General features: G+C 50.6%; 1 protein-coding gene across 1 annotated transcript; it reads left to right on the top strand.

Moving 5' to 3' along the window:
• Nucleotides 1-1,047: 1,047 nt before the first annotated feature.
• On the top strand, nt 1,048-11,501 carry LOC105185201 (forkhead box protein C1). The gene is made up of 2 exons (XM_025304962.1): nt 1,048-2,373; nt 7,596-11,501. Exons 1-2 carry the CDS (start codon nt 2,155-2,157, stop codon nt 9,087-9,089), a joined length of 1,713 nt encoding a protein of 570 aa, XP_025160747.1. The 5' UTR covers nt 1,048-2,154; the 3' UTR covers nt 9,090-11,501.
• The last annotated feature ends 5,727 nt before the right edge of the window (nt 11,502-17,228 follow it).

Raw genomic sequence — 17,228 nt, 5'->3', positions numbered from 1 at the left:
TTCGCAGGACAATCGTGAAGCACCCATTGAATCCCACATGCAGAGCCTTGTTTCCTGTTGAGCAAAAGTCGACTCTAAATTCCTCCGAAGACCCGCCGTTGACATTACAGTCATGGCTGTAAATTAGTCGTGACTTTTGGCCGTAACTACGGAATATTGTCGTCGACGCGATTCTATTCGAAATTGAGAGCTATGATTGATTGGCAGTTTGTCGCGTGTAGAGGAATTTCCAAGGTAAACGAACATGCGAAAAACGAGTTGTACGATATGAAATTAATCAACAACAGTCTCGATATCCCGAACCAAACGAAGCGCGATACGTTTGAACCGGAAGTGTATAATTTCAGTCGCGGATATGGTGCACCGGTCGGTGCACCCAGGGTACAGCGCTAATAAGCTGAGAATTGCCATTTTGTCGGCCCGGTACAAGGCGTAGCGGCACGCCTACTTGCCGAGGAGCTGTGGCCGCGGAAGGTGCTGCGATTGGTTTGCCTTCTCCCACCCCACCCTTCGCCGCGGCTCTCGAGTGGCGGTCTCGGCGAACACGTTCAATCTAAATTGACCGATTAGATTGGATCTTGCTGACGGAGGAAATGTCGAACGCCGATTTGGCCGATGCTGCTGAGTTTTCGCGGAAATGAGTGCGCAAGGCGAGTGCACAGCAAGGCTGCAAGGGTGCGAGAGCGCAAGAGGATACCTCCTACTCTCTCTCTCTCTCTCTCTCCCCCCCCCTTCCTCCCTGGAAGAGGATAATTTCGCCGAGGACGCTCACCATGATGAACGATTGTCATTATCGCGTTTGCTCGCAAACTCGAAACTCGTCTCGATATAACCGAGCTGCTCTCCGTCGCGTGTTTCGTCAGCGAACAACGAGTAGCGAAAGCAGCGTGCCGTTGTCTCGGTGGCTCGTTAGAACGCGAGCCCCCGCCGACGACGAAGGTAGAGCCTCCCTCGCACGGCTCGCGAATCGATTCGCGCGAATCGCAGCTTGCGAAAGTCTGCGAAAGAAGACAGAGAGAGAGAGAGAGAGAGAGAGAGAGAGAGACAGAGAGAGAGACAGAGAGAGAGAGAGAGAGAAAGTGCAGCAGCCGTTCGTTCTCCCGGTACTAACGTGTAACATACGACGTCTCGCGCCGTGTACGTCGTGCACACCACGGCAATCACGGTGCGCGTTCGATCGGGGATTGGCTGGCTACTCGCGGCTCTCCTCGGTCTCTCGCCGCTGCGAGGGGTGGTGCCGACGCGAGAGAGAGCCGGCCCTTTCGTCGTGGGCAGCGCGCGCCGCACGACGTTCGCTCGGCGCCGCGGCGCGGAAATGGACGACATTCCGCCGCGCCGCAGCCCAGGGTAGGGAAGAGCCGTGCGCCATTGGACACGGAGGAGGTCGGCCGCGGCCACGACGGTGCTCTGGTTGGGAGGTTGCAGCGCGACGACCTCCAATCCAGGCTACGGCACGAGTGGCGAGATGGCGGAGGTAGGGGCACTCGGTAGTGCGGGGGTGTGGGTATAGATCGACCGCAGTATCCGTGGAGACGCGATCGCGGTTACTCGAGTGTCGTCCGGTCGCTTCTCCGGCGCGAACACGGAACGCTGAGAGAGCGAGAGAGCTCGTCGCGTGCGTGCGCGCGCGCGCGCGGACAGTCCCACTGACGAGTGCGTAGAGGTTCATCATCTTGCTCCTCCTGCTCGTGGTGATATTTATCGTGACACGTGCCGCTGCAGCGACGACGACTGCAGCTCGTTGACTTGCCTCGGCCAGCCGCGCGCACTTGGAGTCAGCGTGGTTGGGTCCGATGGGGATCTCGGCTCGTGGCTGCGCTGCTGCGGCAGTCGTTAACAAGAACAGTCTCTCTCGCGCTTTTCCCGAGGCCGACTCGGCCGGAGGATGCCGGCGGCGTTCAGGTACCGGCGAACGTCGCGGACGATGCTGAGCGTCGCGCTGACCTCTGCAAGAGCGCTGGAGTCGTCCTAGAGGACGATTGCAAGCGGAGTCAGAGGCCGTGGATCGTCCAGATCTGTCTAACTTGGAATCGTCGACGCGCGTCTTCTCTCTCTCTTTCTCTCTCTCTCTCTCTCTCTCTCTCTCTTCCTCCTCTCTTTCTTTCCCTGTCCCCCCCGTCCTTCCTTCTTCACCTTGTATCGCCCTGTTCGATAATGCCGCGGCCGTCGCGCGATACCTACGGTGACCAGAAACCACCATACTCTTACATATCGCTGACGGCGATGGCGATATGGTCGTCAAGGGACAAGATGTTACCGCTCGCCGAGATTTACAAGTTCATCGCCGACCGCTTCCCGTATTACAGGAAGGACACGCGACGATGGCAAAACTCTTTGAGGCACAACTTGTCCTTCAACGACTGCTTCATCAAGGTTAGTCTGGGAGCACGCTCGGAGTCTGCGTTCATGTCATCACGAGACGAGTTTGTCCTCCTTCGCAGCGGGCGAAATCGACTTCACATTCGATTATCGAGCGACGGCCATGAGCGATGACCATTAGCAACAAAATTCCTTCAGAGCAAATCGTGAACGTTCTCGCTTGCTCTTCGTCCGACCAACAAAAACAATGCGCCTTGCCCGCCCCCCTTTGCGCCAATCACGTGATTCACCCAAAGTATCGTCTCTCTCTCTCTCTCTCTCTCGCACGCGCGCGTCCTCGAATCGCGGTTATCGAAAACGTCGAAACGTCGAATGAAGCGTGACGAGAGGTGGAACGGATCTTGTCCGTTGATCGGCTTGCGCGACGATATACCTTTTCAACGCAAATGTCCGAGCTCGCGAAGCGACGACGACGCAGGGCGCAAGGTGTTTGTGTGGTGGCATTGTATTATCGGGCCATCTGTTTCGCACCTGCCAACGTGCGCGATCACCGACATGGCGCGCGCGCTGGTCTCACGGTTCCACAAAATTACGAAATACCGCCGGCCCGTCGGCTCTCGCTCGCTCGTCTCTATTTCCAAGAGTCGTGGTAGAAGCGCTTTCTTCGCGCCGCGCCGTTTGGAAAATCCAAGAGAGACGCGAAATCTCGAAAGGAACGAACCCACACCTGCCTCAAAGACGTGTCCAAGGCCGGTATTCATAGCCAGGTCTTATATTTAAGGGCGTCTTAAGTTCACCTTCAGATACCCCGTACCCAGTGAAGTAATTCACACAGTGTCTGAAAATGAACGATCAAGACGATCTTGAATATAAGATCAGACTGTGAATACCGGTGGCCAAGAAACGGCGAGATTTTCCCTAGTAGCACGTATTGTTGGGCCAATATTGGCTACAAATTGGGCCCCCCAATATTGACCAATGTAACCCCCCAATGAAAGTCAATATTGGTATAACAATGCTATGCAATATTGGCGATATATTGTAATTTCTAACCAATAATATCTAACCAATATTAATTCCCAATATATTGGGATACATTGGGCCGATGTAGCCCCAATATAAGTCAATATTGGTATAACAATGCTATGTAATATTGGCGATATCCTGTAATTTGATATCTAACCAATACTGACTGCATATTGGGATACACTGGACCAATGTAACCCCAATGTAAGTCAATATTGGTATAACAATGCTATGCAATATTGGCGATATATTGTAATTTAATATCTAACCAATATCGGCTGTATATTGGGATATATACTGGGCCAATGTAACCTCAACTTATGTCAATTTAACCCCAATTTATGTCAATGTAGCCAATGTAACACTAATGTAACGCCAATGAAGTGTGCTACTAGGGTTGCCTCCAAATTCCATCCAAATGTCCTTTGGATGTCTTTCAGACATGCGTGTCGAGTAAAAAGAAGAGACGTTATCCGTTTATCCGTGCGATTGCGAAGATTGCGGAGAAAGCGATATTCTGTATCGTCGCGCGATTTCATCATGTATCGTCAATCGTGTTTCTTTTTCTTCTCTGCTTTTTCTGCTTGTTTTTCTGCTGTCGACTATACGAGTGCGAGTATAGTCCATGGAGCATTTGAAACGTTTCATTTGGAAGTGGAAGCCGCTTTTCTTTCTTTCTAACAGCCGGGATCGGACAAAATTCACATCGCGTATGCCCTTGGCCGCGACGAACGGTAATTATCGTTGTTAGAAAGCGTGAAACGCGAGACTATAAATGGAAACGGTGGAAAGTATAATAATGTCTCTGCGAGAAATTTCATCTTCCGGAAGAGCCGGACGTCGATCGCGAATCAACTCGCATCGAGATTGTTCGCGCGATCGCGCGTACGAAGGAGCGTACAGTTTGTTCCGGCTTCGGCCGCGCTTTCTTTTGCGCTATTATTCTTCCGATCGATATTGCCGATTCATCAATTTCAAGTCAATCTCTTCTCCAAGATGCTGCGACTTTAATAGTCTTCGAGTTACAGTCACGCTCAAGAGTTTCAGAGAGTCGTGCAAGTTTTCGCGTTTGGTTTATGCCCAATTTCTTCACCTCCAGATAAGTTGTCGATGTGGATAACCTTGTCCACGAGATATCTCCTAGAACCTCGATTTTCTTCACCTCTGTAAAGTTCCTATCCGGCAGATAAACTTATTCTCTACCTGAAGTGGCGGATATATCTGGCAGATGTTGATTTCCTGACGTGATCTAAAAATTGCAAGAATACGAAATCTTTGCTGTTTTTATGAAAACACAAACATGATAACGGATTTGTTATTCGTGGATATTAATATTTTTTAATCTGATTATGATGATCATGATGAATTTGTAGAAAAAGAAGACGGGGAAAATTTCCCAAAGCAGCATTAAATTCGTCGCAAATTTTTCTCCACGCTTCATTTTTATCTTTCCATGTTGTTGCACCGGTTCTTTGATTTTCGACAATATGTTTATATTTTAATGTAATCTCGATTAACAAATCAATTTCAGTTTTCGTGAAATTTGCTCCTCTTCTCTCTCTCTCTCTCTCTCTCTCTCTCTCTCTCTCTCTCTCTCTCTCTCTCTCTCTCTCTCTCTCTCTTCTCTCTCTCTCTCTCTCTCTCTCTCTCTCTCTCTCTCTCTCTCTCTCTCTCTCTCTCTCTCTCTCTCTCTCTCTCTCTCTCTCTCTCCTCCACTGAGCCGGATAATTGTTTTTCCGACACTTTTCAAAATAGTTGACCGAAAATAGGCTCAGAAATATTTATTTTCGTAAAATATAACATCACTTGAGAAGAGTGTGTTGGCTGGCTGGTCTGGCAGAACTGGCCTTGGTCGAAGAACATGTCGCTGGCAGAATACGATAATTTATAACAAATTTCTAGCACACACTTTGTGTCAAAAGTTAATACGAAGAATAGCTATCTGCTGGATACGTAGCCAGAGGCTCTCACTGAAGAAGACGAATTTTTCGTTATCTGACGGATATCTTTATCTACGGAAGATAGCCATTGAGAGAGGTGTGAAGAAACCGGGCGTTAGCCGGACAGGATTTCTCTCTGTGTAAAAATCTACCGATCTTTCGACGAACGTGAAAGACGTGTAAAATTTTCTCTCTCTCTCTCTCTCTCTCTCTCTCTCTGCGGCACAATGCGCAATGTCGACCGCGACGCGAACGCGAATCCAGAGGCCGGGCCGCCGATAACAAGCGTAAGAAACGGTCGCGAAGGAGGCGAGAGTTGGGGAACCGATCTCGTCTACCTCGCAATACTGAGGCGTGGTACAGGCGTAATAATAACGCGTTCGCGCGCCGCGATATACTTCCTTCTCTCCGCGAGAGAGATCTGTCCGGCGCAGCGCGGCGCGACGCGGCGCGGCGGCAGGTTGCCTTTCCGATCGAATTAACTCGCCCGATCGGCAGATAATCGTTTCGCGTTATTAAATGTAAAACCTGTTCGTTCCTGGCGAGTAATGAAGCACCACAGACTCTCTACAGCTCATCAATCGCCGCGGTGTGCGCGATACTACGTCGGCCATCGTCGGCGAGAGCATCTCGGTTAGTCGGTGTGTCGGTTAGTCGCCTTTCCGCGCAATCTCCAGAGAGGGAGAGAGAGAGAGAGGAAAAACACGAACCCTCCCTCCCCGCCTGATCGTGCGTGTAAGTGTAACACGAGCGGCCGTGCTTTACGAGAGGCGCATGTAATTGCCTCGGACGTCGCGCTTGCAGCGTTTTACGCGCGACGACGTGACCGGCATTTTCCGTCTCGAGCGCGCGCTACCGAGATATCAGTCAGCGGCTCACAGAGCGGACATATTCGTCGTTCATGAAGCGTGGACTCGAGCAAGTAGCGCGAACCTAGATAGCTTCAACCTAGATCTCGAGAACCGAACGTCGTCGCGGACGAGCACGCGTACGCGTCGAGAGAGCGCGGATTACAAGTTTGGGAAAAACCAGTCGAGTCCAAGAGTCCAGGGGGTCGCACTTCGCGCTTCGTTTGCGCGCTCATCGGGAGAGACAAAAACGGCACGAGCGCACGCGAGAAATGGCGCAGAGTTCCCGCGTCGGAGAGGCGCTGCTCCTAAAACTAAGGCAGAATAGGGAGTTCTTGCAATACCGTCTCTCAGATACGGTAAACGTCGATCGTCGAAGGTTATTCGCTCAGAAATAACGTCGAGCAATGCAGTAGCATTCACGATCAACCGTTTACCGTATTTGAGAGACGGTATTGCAGAAATTCCCTATTCCCTCGCACGAATGAACCGCAGGCAAACTCTCGCTTCTCAGGCCGAATTAGGCTTGCCAGATGGCCGGGATTCCCGGGAACGTCCTGGAATTCTCAAGCTTGTCCCGTGTCCAGGAACTTAAAGTCTTCTGTCCCGGCAAATGAGAATTTCAACAAAGTCATAATCGTAACATTCATGTTGCTAAGTGGGTACCTGCAGAGAGAAAGCTGAGAGCGGTCAGCGCGATTGATAGGGCCGAATGTTTCGACCTGACGTGCCACCTGAGAAAATTGATGTCAAGCAATAGCCATTCGCGTGGTGAAAAAATACAATCGCACTGTTCATGTCCAAACTTCTCTCTGCTGCTACCTAATTCACGCATTCGTCGCGAGTGTGCACAGCGGCATCTCTTAGCCGTCTTAGCCCTGTCTGTGGCTATGGTATTCATAGTCGGATCTTAAGACTTATTTAAGACTGTCTTAGGTTCATCTTCAGATGCTGTAGAAATTATTTCATTGGCTGCGAAATCTCCGAAATATCTCTGAAAATGAACGTAAGACGCGGTCTTGAATATAAGTCCCGGCCTATCTCTCAAATTTAGCTAAAATTCTCCAACAACCTATTTTCCAACCGTCGTCTGAGAAACGTCCCGGAAATGGTCATTTCGCATCTGGCAAGCCTAGGCCGAATCGAGCCGGCAGTCGAGGCGCGTACCCGGCGACTGGGCGAGCGCAGTCTACACTGAGAAAAAATTGTATTAGAATTAAACAAATATTTGTTCTCGAATACGACCGTGAATACATCTACTTAAGTTAAGCAATCGTTTCCTAAATTCCAGAAAAGAAACTTTACGTTCAGAGGAACCTCTGTAGCTCATTTGAGAAATTAGCCGCTTAATTCGAATAAATATATTCGCAGTCGTACTCGCCGAAATATTTGGTTAATTTTAATAGAATTTCTTCTCAGTGTAGGCAAACTCTCAGCGTGATAAACCGTGGCGGATTTCCAGGTGCCGCGTGGTCCGCATCGGCCGGGCAAGGGAGCCTACTGGGCGTTGCACCCCGCCGCGTTGTCCATGTTCGAGAACGGCTCGCTCCTCCGCCGACGGAAACGCTTCAAGCTGCACAAGCCGGACAAGGAGCTGCTCAAGTCCGAGCTGCAGGCGCTCGCCTCAGCGATGCCGCCGCCTTTACCACCCCCGCCGCCGCCGCCGCCGCCGCCGCCGCCACCACCGCCGCCGCCGCAGCCGCAGCCGCAGCCGCAGCCGCAGCCGCAGTCGCAGCCGCACGTGGAGTCCGCGGTCGTCGACGCGGGCGCGACCTGCTCCGCCAACGGCCTCAGCCTGGCGAACCTCCATCGTCTGCGAGACGACCTCCTCCGTTGGGAGATACAGGAGAGACGGATGATGATCGCCGCCGCCGCCGCCGCCGCCTCCGCCTCCTCCTCCGGCCCCGGCGAATTCGCCACGAGCGGCTTCGGCTCGCGGTTCGACGGAGGCGCGACCTCCGGTCTACCGGCGGCCGTACCCGCCGCCCCGGAAGCGGTCGCCGCCGGTTACTACCTGCTGTCGCCGGAGGTCAGGCAGAGATTGACCGCCGACGGCGGCAATGAGATCCTCAGGACGTACGAGACGGCGGCGCTCCTGCACTCCGCGTCCTCCTGGAACTTCCCCAGCTTCCCGGTCTCGCCGTCGTCGTACGCGGCGGTCTCGCAGCTACCGTACCTCCATCAGCAACCACCTGGCGCCACCAGGCAACAGGGCATCCCACCGCGGGAGATACGGGACGAGCGACGGCGTCTGTCCTCCGGTGAGCGCGCGTTGGAGAGCGCGAGAGACGGCGAGACGACTGTCTTCGCGGTCGAGAGCGCGGCCTACGAAGTCGCGGCCTACCGCGACAAGCTCGCCGATGCGGACGAGCCGCTCTCGTCGTCCTCGTCGTCGTCCACCTCGTCGTCTAGGATGAATCTCTACGGGCGGGGCGCCGTGACCTCCGGTGGTGGCGGCGGCGGCGGCGGCGGCGGCGTCTCGCCGCCTATCTCGCCGACCTCGCCGCACTCGCCCGCGTCCAAGTCCTACCGTCACCTCTCGCCGATCTCGAGTCTAGTGGTGGAGGTCGAACGGACGTTGCCCAGCAGCCGCGAGGACCCGCTGACGGCCGCCGCGCTTGTTCTCACCGCGACGAACACGGCGCTACCGAGCGTCGCCGAGAAGCGTGTGAAGAAGCCGTTCACCATCGAGAACATCATCGCGCCCGACGACAACCTGCGCGAGAGCGCCGGCGAGACAGCCGGCGGCGGTGGCAGTGGTAGTGTTGGTGCTGGTGCTGGTGCTGGTGCTGGTGCTGCTGGCGGCGATCAAGCGACGGCGGCGGCTGCGAGGCTGTCCGACGAGTCGATCGCGAAAAAGTCCTCGCTCCTCGCACCCAGGCCGCTTTACGCCGGCTACTCGATGTCGGTCGCGACCGCGGGCATTCAGAGGCCCTCTTACGGCACCGCCACCTGAACTCCGCTCCGCGTCCCGACCGAGCACAGCCGTGCACAGGCTCTTCCAGGGGACGCCGCAGCCAGACGGAAGCGTAACGTTGATTCGACGTTGAAATGGTCAACGAACCGTTGAATCAACGTTGACTCGACCCTCTTCGACGTCGACATCAACGTTGGGCTTCTGACTGGCCAAAGACTCGGGACGTCTTCGCGACACGCCTTTCATCGCGTTCCTTCAGCCAGCGGGGGAAGTCGCGCTTCTGCTGTTACGACGACTCCTCGAGAGACGACGCGTTCGGAACGGAACGGCGCCGTCGTCGAACATTCGCAAAATCAGTACGAGCGATTTTCATGCGTTGATGCGCGTCCCGTCCGGAACGGGGGGCGGGGAGGAGGGGGCGCGTCGCAAGGAGAGACGATCCTTCGCTGTCCCCTCATTGACGGAACCGCGCTGTACCTTGCCACCTCGTTGAACGATAAACTCGCGTAAGATTGTGCGAGGCTCTTCGTCGCGATCTTCGTTGTCCCATGCCTGTCGCGAATCGGTGATACGCGGATGACACGCGCAGCCGTGGGAAGACTTTGTAGATAACGTTAGTTCCTCGTTTCGTAAATGCCGTCTTCTTATCGGGAGGTTGTCTTCGCTTCATATCGGTTTTCGTCGCACGAGGCCCCCTCGTGCGTGAAGATGCAACGATTGTCGCTCTCGAACATCCACCACGACCGAGTCGCGCGTCGCGGCTTCCGTCTGTGTGATTCAATAAGTGGACGATCTCTGGATGAGTAGGAGCAGGTGCGAGCGCGAATACCGGCGTCTTTGTGACCTAAAGTCGATTGCGTTACTCCGAGCGGCGCGTCAAGCCTGTGCGCGCAACTTGGCGATTTCACTCGCGCGACTCGGGGATTCGCCGAGTCGTATTATTCCACAGAGCGAAATTAAGTAATTGTGCTCTTTCCCCCAAAGAGGGAAATTTTGTAGAATTCTTCGAGATTTCGGAAATTTTTCCAAAATCTTTTCCGTCTCTTGCCCCGTCGACGAGTCGACCGTTTCGTTCGAAGGAGAAAAGAAACACAACACAAAACGCAGGAAAGTGTCTAGGCTTTTTACAGCAATCTGACAATTGTTTGCGCTCGAGTCGAGTTGAACAATTTGCGCGATCGACCGGAGTTACTTTGCTGAAGTAAGAGGAAGAAAGCGCTATAGAATTTTACTATTGCGAGTTGAAGATATTTACACGATTGTTACATCTTGAAGATATTTATATAGAGGAGTGAAAAAACGGGGGGAATTATATATACGCATTGACTCGCGCTTGTCCTTTTAGAGAGAAAAAGTGTACATATGTGTATGTATTTATAGATTAATATAATTAACTTATTGAAAAATTAAATTTTTAAGCCAAACTAACGTTTGGCTCGAGAAGTAGAGATTAAGAGATTTATATATACTTGTATCGTAAATTATTTCGACGATATGGCAGAGAGAGAGAGAGAGAGAGAGAGAGAGAGAGAGAGAGAGAGAGAGAGAGAGACACGCGCGCGCGCGCGCACACACATACACACATCATCGTGTATATTCCTTTTCCCTAAATAAAATTTCAAAAGTCTATTTTGCATTTCGAGGTAGACGCAAGGTGGCGCTTGCTTCCTCTTACACGAAAGAGAGAGAGAGAGAGAGAGAGAGAGAGAGAGAGAGAGAGAGACAAATGTCTGTACGAATGCGTAAATTACTCGCAGCGCTCGCGCGTGAAGAGGCATCGCTGTCACAAATTTCCGGAAAATGTCGTCAAGTACGATCGCTCAAGGTCGATTCGCGAGACGAAGGCACCAAGCGCGCGTACGTGCGGGGTATTATGCATTATCAATGAGGCTCGATTAAAATAGAGACACGTAAAACTCTAAAGTGCAAAGTTGCACATGTTGCGCAGATCTGATCGAAGCGTGGCTCTCCGTCGCGCGGTGTGAAATTTGCTCGTTTTAGGAAAGCCAGAGTACTTGACTGAGTTGCACGCGACTGTTTAACATACGTACATCTTCTTAGAGGCACTCGAGTCTGAATTTCAGACGAGCCTATTTAACGAACGGGACAGTACAATCCTGCAAGAGGAAGGAGAAAATCGCACGAAATATCTGTACACTCATTCGGGCGAAATATTCTCGTCCTCCCGCTCTTGTCGTCGTCGTCGTCGTCGTCGTCGTCGTTATCTTGTCGCCAAGTCGGCCAAGTTTCGCACCGCACCGTGCGTCGTCCTGCTGCCTCTTCTTGCCGAAGATGCGAATGACGCGTGCGAAAGAAGGGGCTGCTCGTTCCACACACTCCAGCGCATCGATCTATACTATCTGTACTCTCGTACTCGCTCGAGCAAAAACGATTTGTAAATGTAGAAAACGATTACGTAGCGAAATAAATTATTGTATATATACATAGAACACGAGCAGACGACACATGTTGTTTCTTATTGCCCGTAGTGAATCATCGAACCCTGTCCCTCTTGTTTATCCTAGACCAATTAGATGTCACGATTACGTCTTACTCGTCGAGTAACAAACTCCGATCGACGTTAATGAACTCGCTCGCGCGAGCAGAGCCGCGAGTTCCTTTATCCTCTCGCTCGTCGTCGTTCCCTCCGAAGGTTAGACCACCACGGGGGGACGCTTGTCAAATCTTTTCTGTAAAGCGATCTTTTCGATCACGCTTTATTTCGCGAGATTTGCCATCTACAACGTGCGCGATTTCGCTATTTGTTCTGCCACAATTACGCGCGCGCACCTAAGTAGAACAAAAAATCATGATGACATCAAAATGATGACGACAAGAAAATGACCGAGTCATGACGAGGAAAAGAGTTTTCCTCATCATCTTGACGTCATTTTCATGTCATCGTGATTTTCTGTTCTACCTGGGCAAACACCTGCCTGCCTTTGTCTCTTTTTCTTTCTCTACTTTTTCGCTCGCTCGGAAAAGTTTACATTAATGAGCCGTGGTTGCTGATCGCCGATGAGCGAGAAAAAGTCTAAATAGCTATTAATCCGGGACTAAAAGAGCGCTCGTTCCACGCTTCTCGGCGCTCGTGCTCCAGCTTTTTTCTTCCTATCCAGCCCTTTCCGCCGACACGCGCAACCGCGCGAATATAGTACTCGCTTTTTGCTCGCTTTTTGCTCGAAACGTCGCGATGATTTCGCTACAGATCGCGCGATACAGACGGTCGATCGTACATGAATCGCGCGCGCGCGCATCTTGCGAGAGCCGATCCTTGCGAGCTACCTGAAGTACGTAACATTTGTTATATCGCTCGTTATTCTCGCGAGATACGTAACCGTTATAAGTGACGCCGACGTTCGCGGCGGGCGCTCTCGTCGGAACACACGGACGGAGAGGCGTGTGTTTGTCAATTAAGTGGAAAAACGTGTTGATTTCACGCATGGCTCGGGATTACCGGCACAATGGAGATTGTTTAAAAGCGCTTTGTTGTCGGGAATGGGAAACGCGGACCACCATGCCGCGTCGAACCGTGCCGCGACCCATCTCGACGTTTTTTTAACGTACCGCCTGCCTTTCTGCGCCCCCTTGCCATGGGAGTCCGCGTAGCGTGCGTAATAAAAAGGATTATCCGTAATTTCTGCCTCTAATGGGGACGAGGAAGATTTAATAAGGACTACCTTAGCGAGTCACGCTCGTTGGTGGGTCTCGTTGCGTAGCCCAGGATACGTATAAAAAGAGTAGCGCGCGCGCGCGCGCACGCGGCCGAGAACGTACGTAATAATTTTTAATATCGATCTCCTTCTTTGTTTTTCGTCTCCGGCCATCATCGAGCTCCGCGAACAGAGAGAGAGAGAGACGTGGCATTTTTCTCATCTGTCGTCTCGGCACATCCGTGACGACAGATGACGAGTGATCGAATGACCATTCTCAAAACGTCTCTCACAAAGAGTTTGTAGCAAGGATAATGCGATTCCTTCGAGCATTTCGTCACTATTCGCCAAAAGTGTCGCTACACTTTTCTTTCGACACGTGTAGAGTTCGTAACGACACACACACACACACACGTGATTATTTCTCAGTCATTATCGTCGATATCGATCGATTTTCAACAAACATGCTGAATATTTCAAGCTGAAAGTTGAGCGAGAAAATCACGTCTCTTCATCGATACGAACATAACGAGTTGGGAGTTCAAACGAGAACCGGTATCGGAAATGTACGAGTGTGTCGGCAACCATCATATCACTAAATAACGGAGACACTGTAGAGCTCCGTTATTACTTTCCATTGAGAACGATTTATGGACAAAGCCGTCGCGATAGAATTCAAAGGCGGCACATCGACCTCGCGCTCGCGCGCGCGCGATCGATCGTTCCGCTCTACAACTCTGCGAATCGATTATCGTTAATAAAGCTCGTTAGGGTAGCGTTCGGCAAACAAGTCGGAAGGTATAGTCCTTTGACTAGAGGTCATCCGAGAGCTGGCAGCAGCTCCGTTTGCATCGACAAGAGCGATTCGATATAGCGCACAGCTTTACGTACGCGTACACGCATACATACGCACACAGACTTCTATATTATACAGTGTTTTGCAACCTTCCTTATCTCGGCACAGCTTGAATCTGTAGTTGAACTCCCGCGGCACACTTAAATTATGATGATCAAAAAAAGAGTACGAGAAAGAATATACTCTTTTTGATTTATTTTTCAACGCAAGTAAAATGCCATCTCACGGCCAAAAAATAAAACAAAACAATTTATTATACACTGAGAAAAAATTGTATTAAAATCGAAAAAATATTTGTTCGTATGTATTCACAGTCAATGATTCGAACAAATATTTTTAAATGTATAGTAAATGTATTAATTTACTTAAATTAAGCAATTATTTTCTAAAATTCAGGAAAAAAGTTTACATTCAGAACCTCTGTATTTCATTTGAGAAATTAGTCGCTTAATTTGAATAAATGTATTCACAGTCGATGATTCGAACAAATATTTGTTTAATTTTAATACAATTTCTTCTCAGCGTAATTTGTGGTAAAAAGATAACGATTAAAATTCTTGAAAATTTTCGCGGCGTACCTTAGATCCTCTCACTAGTTGAAAATCACTGCACTGATAACTGATCTCTTTAACACATTCCCTAAAAGTATGTATCAATATTTCGCGCATGCGCATTGCAAGGTCCCGAAAGGAATGTAACTGCACCGTACTGAATCGTACAGGCATCTTTATTCCACAAAATGTTGACATTTACCCAATATTTAATATTTCCTCTTGCAATGTCACATTCAATGTTCACACAAATATTAAATATTGGATAGATATTAACATGGGTAATTATGTATGAAAAAGGCCCCCCCTCCGATTTAATTTATTTTCAAATATATTGTTGCGGAAGTCTTCCTGAGTCGTTTCATATACATATATAATGGTCGGACACAAATAGCTTCGGAAATACAAGCTGAGAAACGATGAAAGTAGTAATATATGAAAATTCATTTAAAGTAATGAATCACCGAAGCGTACACACACACCGAAGAGGGGTGCGGGGCCCCTCACCCGCACCCCCCCTCGTCTGGTCGAACTTGCGTCACGTGGAAAATCGCAAACTCATGTGACGCAGAACAATACAACTTTCCATATGAAGCGAGTTTCGTGGCGATTACCGCATTTTTTTATGCAATGGCTGAAATCTTCCCAATTCCCAACGATAGTACCGAATAAATCATCATTAAGTACTGAATAAATCATCATTAAACATTTATTTTTATACTTGTTATTTCTATCCTTTCTCAACCTGTATCTCCGAAGCAATTTGCGTCCGACCCTTACATATGTATATGAAACGACTCAGAAAGACTCCCCCAACAACATATTTAAAAATAAATTAAATCGGGGAGAGGGCCCCTTTTATGCGTAAATACCTTAATATTTTCCGGAGTGAAAATGCCTGTACGGTGCAGTTAGTGCATTCCTTTCGGGACCTTGCAATGCGCGTGTGCGCACGATTCTATGTTTTACATAAGGGACGCTTTTGTATGTATATGAAAACCAATGGAACTTCTCAGTCCAGTTTGTATATAAAAGTACTCGTTGAGCGTTTCGCCGAAAAACTACCGAAATGTTTCTATGTGCAAGTGACGATGCGCGATAGAAAAAAGTAAATTCGCCCGGAGAGAACAAGCTCGCCGGTGTGACCAAACTGTCTCCCCTTTCTGCAAAAAGATCGGTTCAACCAAACATTTTCAGTCGAAGACAAACTGACGTTTTCTCTTCAAACGTGTGCGGTGTAACGTTCTCGCAAAAATCGCAGCGCACGCAGACGGCAACGTCGCAGGCTCATCCGTCGTTTAGTCGATTACATTAACGGCAGATTACGAGCGCGCACTCTCGCTCGGGTCATTATTTCTACCATTATAACGCGGTCCGAAAGCAAGGACTTAACAAGGCTCCGAGAGCGAATACGCGCCGCCGCGAAAAAAGGGAGACGACGACGACGACGACGACGACGACGACGACGAAGACGAAGCTGTGAGCGAGATCGAAGCCTGGCTCGGCGATGGCCCTGTGTGTGTGTGTGTGTGTATACATGCCGTGTGCGGGATAGAAAGAGACAAACGCGGAATTACCTGCGTTTCTCCGCCTTCAGCCCTCTCTTATTGCCCCCTTCGCCCTTTCTCGCTCCTTACGCCTCCCCCCGTCTCCTCGCTTGCCCCCGCAACTCGTTCGCCTTTTATTGAAAGCAACGCGACTGCGCTACGTGACTCGCGGTGATAACGCTTGGTGCGATACTCGCGGCCGGGCAAATCGACGTAATCTACTCGTTACTAGGCAAACATTTCAAGGGGAAACGAGCGAGCGGAGGCGCCTCTTCCGAGAGATGACCGGCACGACCGGTGACGACCGGCGCGATCGGCTCGATTCGTCGGACGACTGCAACTGCAGAAGCTCGAGATGTTGCATCTCGAGAAAGATATCGACACTTTACGACCGTCGGCGCGGGATTCGCAACGTGTGTGTCGGTGCTAGCCGGCGACAGGTACGCCGCGAGAGCTGTTTCGATATCCTCGACAACGAGCGAGGTGGCCGCGCACCGGTGCGTATCGGCGGCTAAATACCAATAAGCGACGACCTACGAACACCGCTCCGATATCGCTCGAAAATTCGCATGATATCGCAGGTTCGCAGGCGGCCGAGGATTACGCCTTTCTTACGTGCTGCCGCGCGCGTTTCTCCGGCCCTCTCCCCCCCCCCCCGCCCCCAAGCTTCACGCCCCATCGTCGTACGTATTGTACGATGTGTAAAATCGGATCCGCATTGTGTACGCGGTGAGTTCGTTGCGCTTTTGCGTTCGCGGGTAAACAAAAGGCGCAACGGAAGCAACGGAAACCTCAAACGATCCCCGGCCGAGGAGGAGAATTCGGCTAATTTCGCCGCAGCACGCTACGGCCGACCTCGCGCGCGATCCTTTGTAGTCACCTCAGCGCGAGTGTTCCGCTCCCGCGCGGAGCGGATCCTCCTCTCCGGCGCGGCGCGAGAGAACGCGCGGCGGAGAGAAGACTTCTCTCCCTCGCGACACGATCTAACCCCGCGATTCACCTCTCTCGTCTGTCCGACTTATCACATCTCGCGCGCTCAGTACGTTCGAATATTCTCTTTCAATGTTTCCACCGAGATCGCACGCTCGAAACGATCGAACGAAGAATTTGCGATGTGACGAAAATACCACAGTTTGAAATCGTCAGAGCGAACGCTCGCTCCGTCCGCGTGCGCGCATTTTCCAATCCATCCGACATTAGATTCTTCAATTTGGAACTAAAATATTCAATTGATTAGGACGGAGGGGTGACGGACAGGTCGCTCTCCGTGTGTGAAAAGTCACTCGAATTCAACGGACTCAAGGGTAGAAAGGACGACTTCCACACGTATTCTCCTCATATTGCGAAAATTCCACGACTTTCTGGATTTCTCTTTCATTTCCTTATCGCACGTAATTAGAGAGTTTCCAATCCCGGATACAATTTAGGACCCCGGGATTTTTTGGATTCCATCCTGGGATATCGGGACTATAGTCCCGGTATTATATATATGTAAAGAAAGAAACAAGGAATATTTACAAATAATAGAATTGTTTTATTTATAGAACGTACGTAGACTTTTATGAACATTA

The sequence above is a fragment of the Harpegnathos saltator genome, unplaced genomic scaffold (genome assembly GCF_003227715.2).
Source record: "Harpegnathos saltator strain DR-91 unplaced genomic scaffold, Hsal_v8.6 scaffold659, whole genome shotgun sequence".
NCBI classification, from domain to species: domain Eukaryota; kingdom Metazoa; phylum Arthropoda; class Insecta; order Hymenoptera; family Formicidae; genus Harpegnathos; species Harpegnathos saltator.
This window is presented reverse-complemented; position numbering and strand designations above follow the sequence as displayed.

What these genes read in the sequence shown, in the direction of transcription:
- LOC105185201 (XM_025304962.1), top strand. Translation starts at nt 2,155, where the DNA reads ATGCCGCGGCCGTCGCGCGATACCTACGGTGACCAGAAACCACCATAC. An exon ending in TCAACGACTGCTTCATCAAG is followed by an intron (nt 2,374 to 7,595) that starts GTTAGTCTGGGA and finishes GCGGATTTCCAG; the next exon opens with GTGCCGCGTGGTCCGCATCG.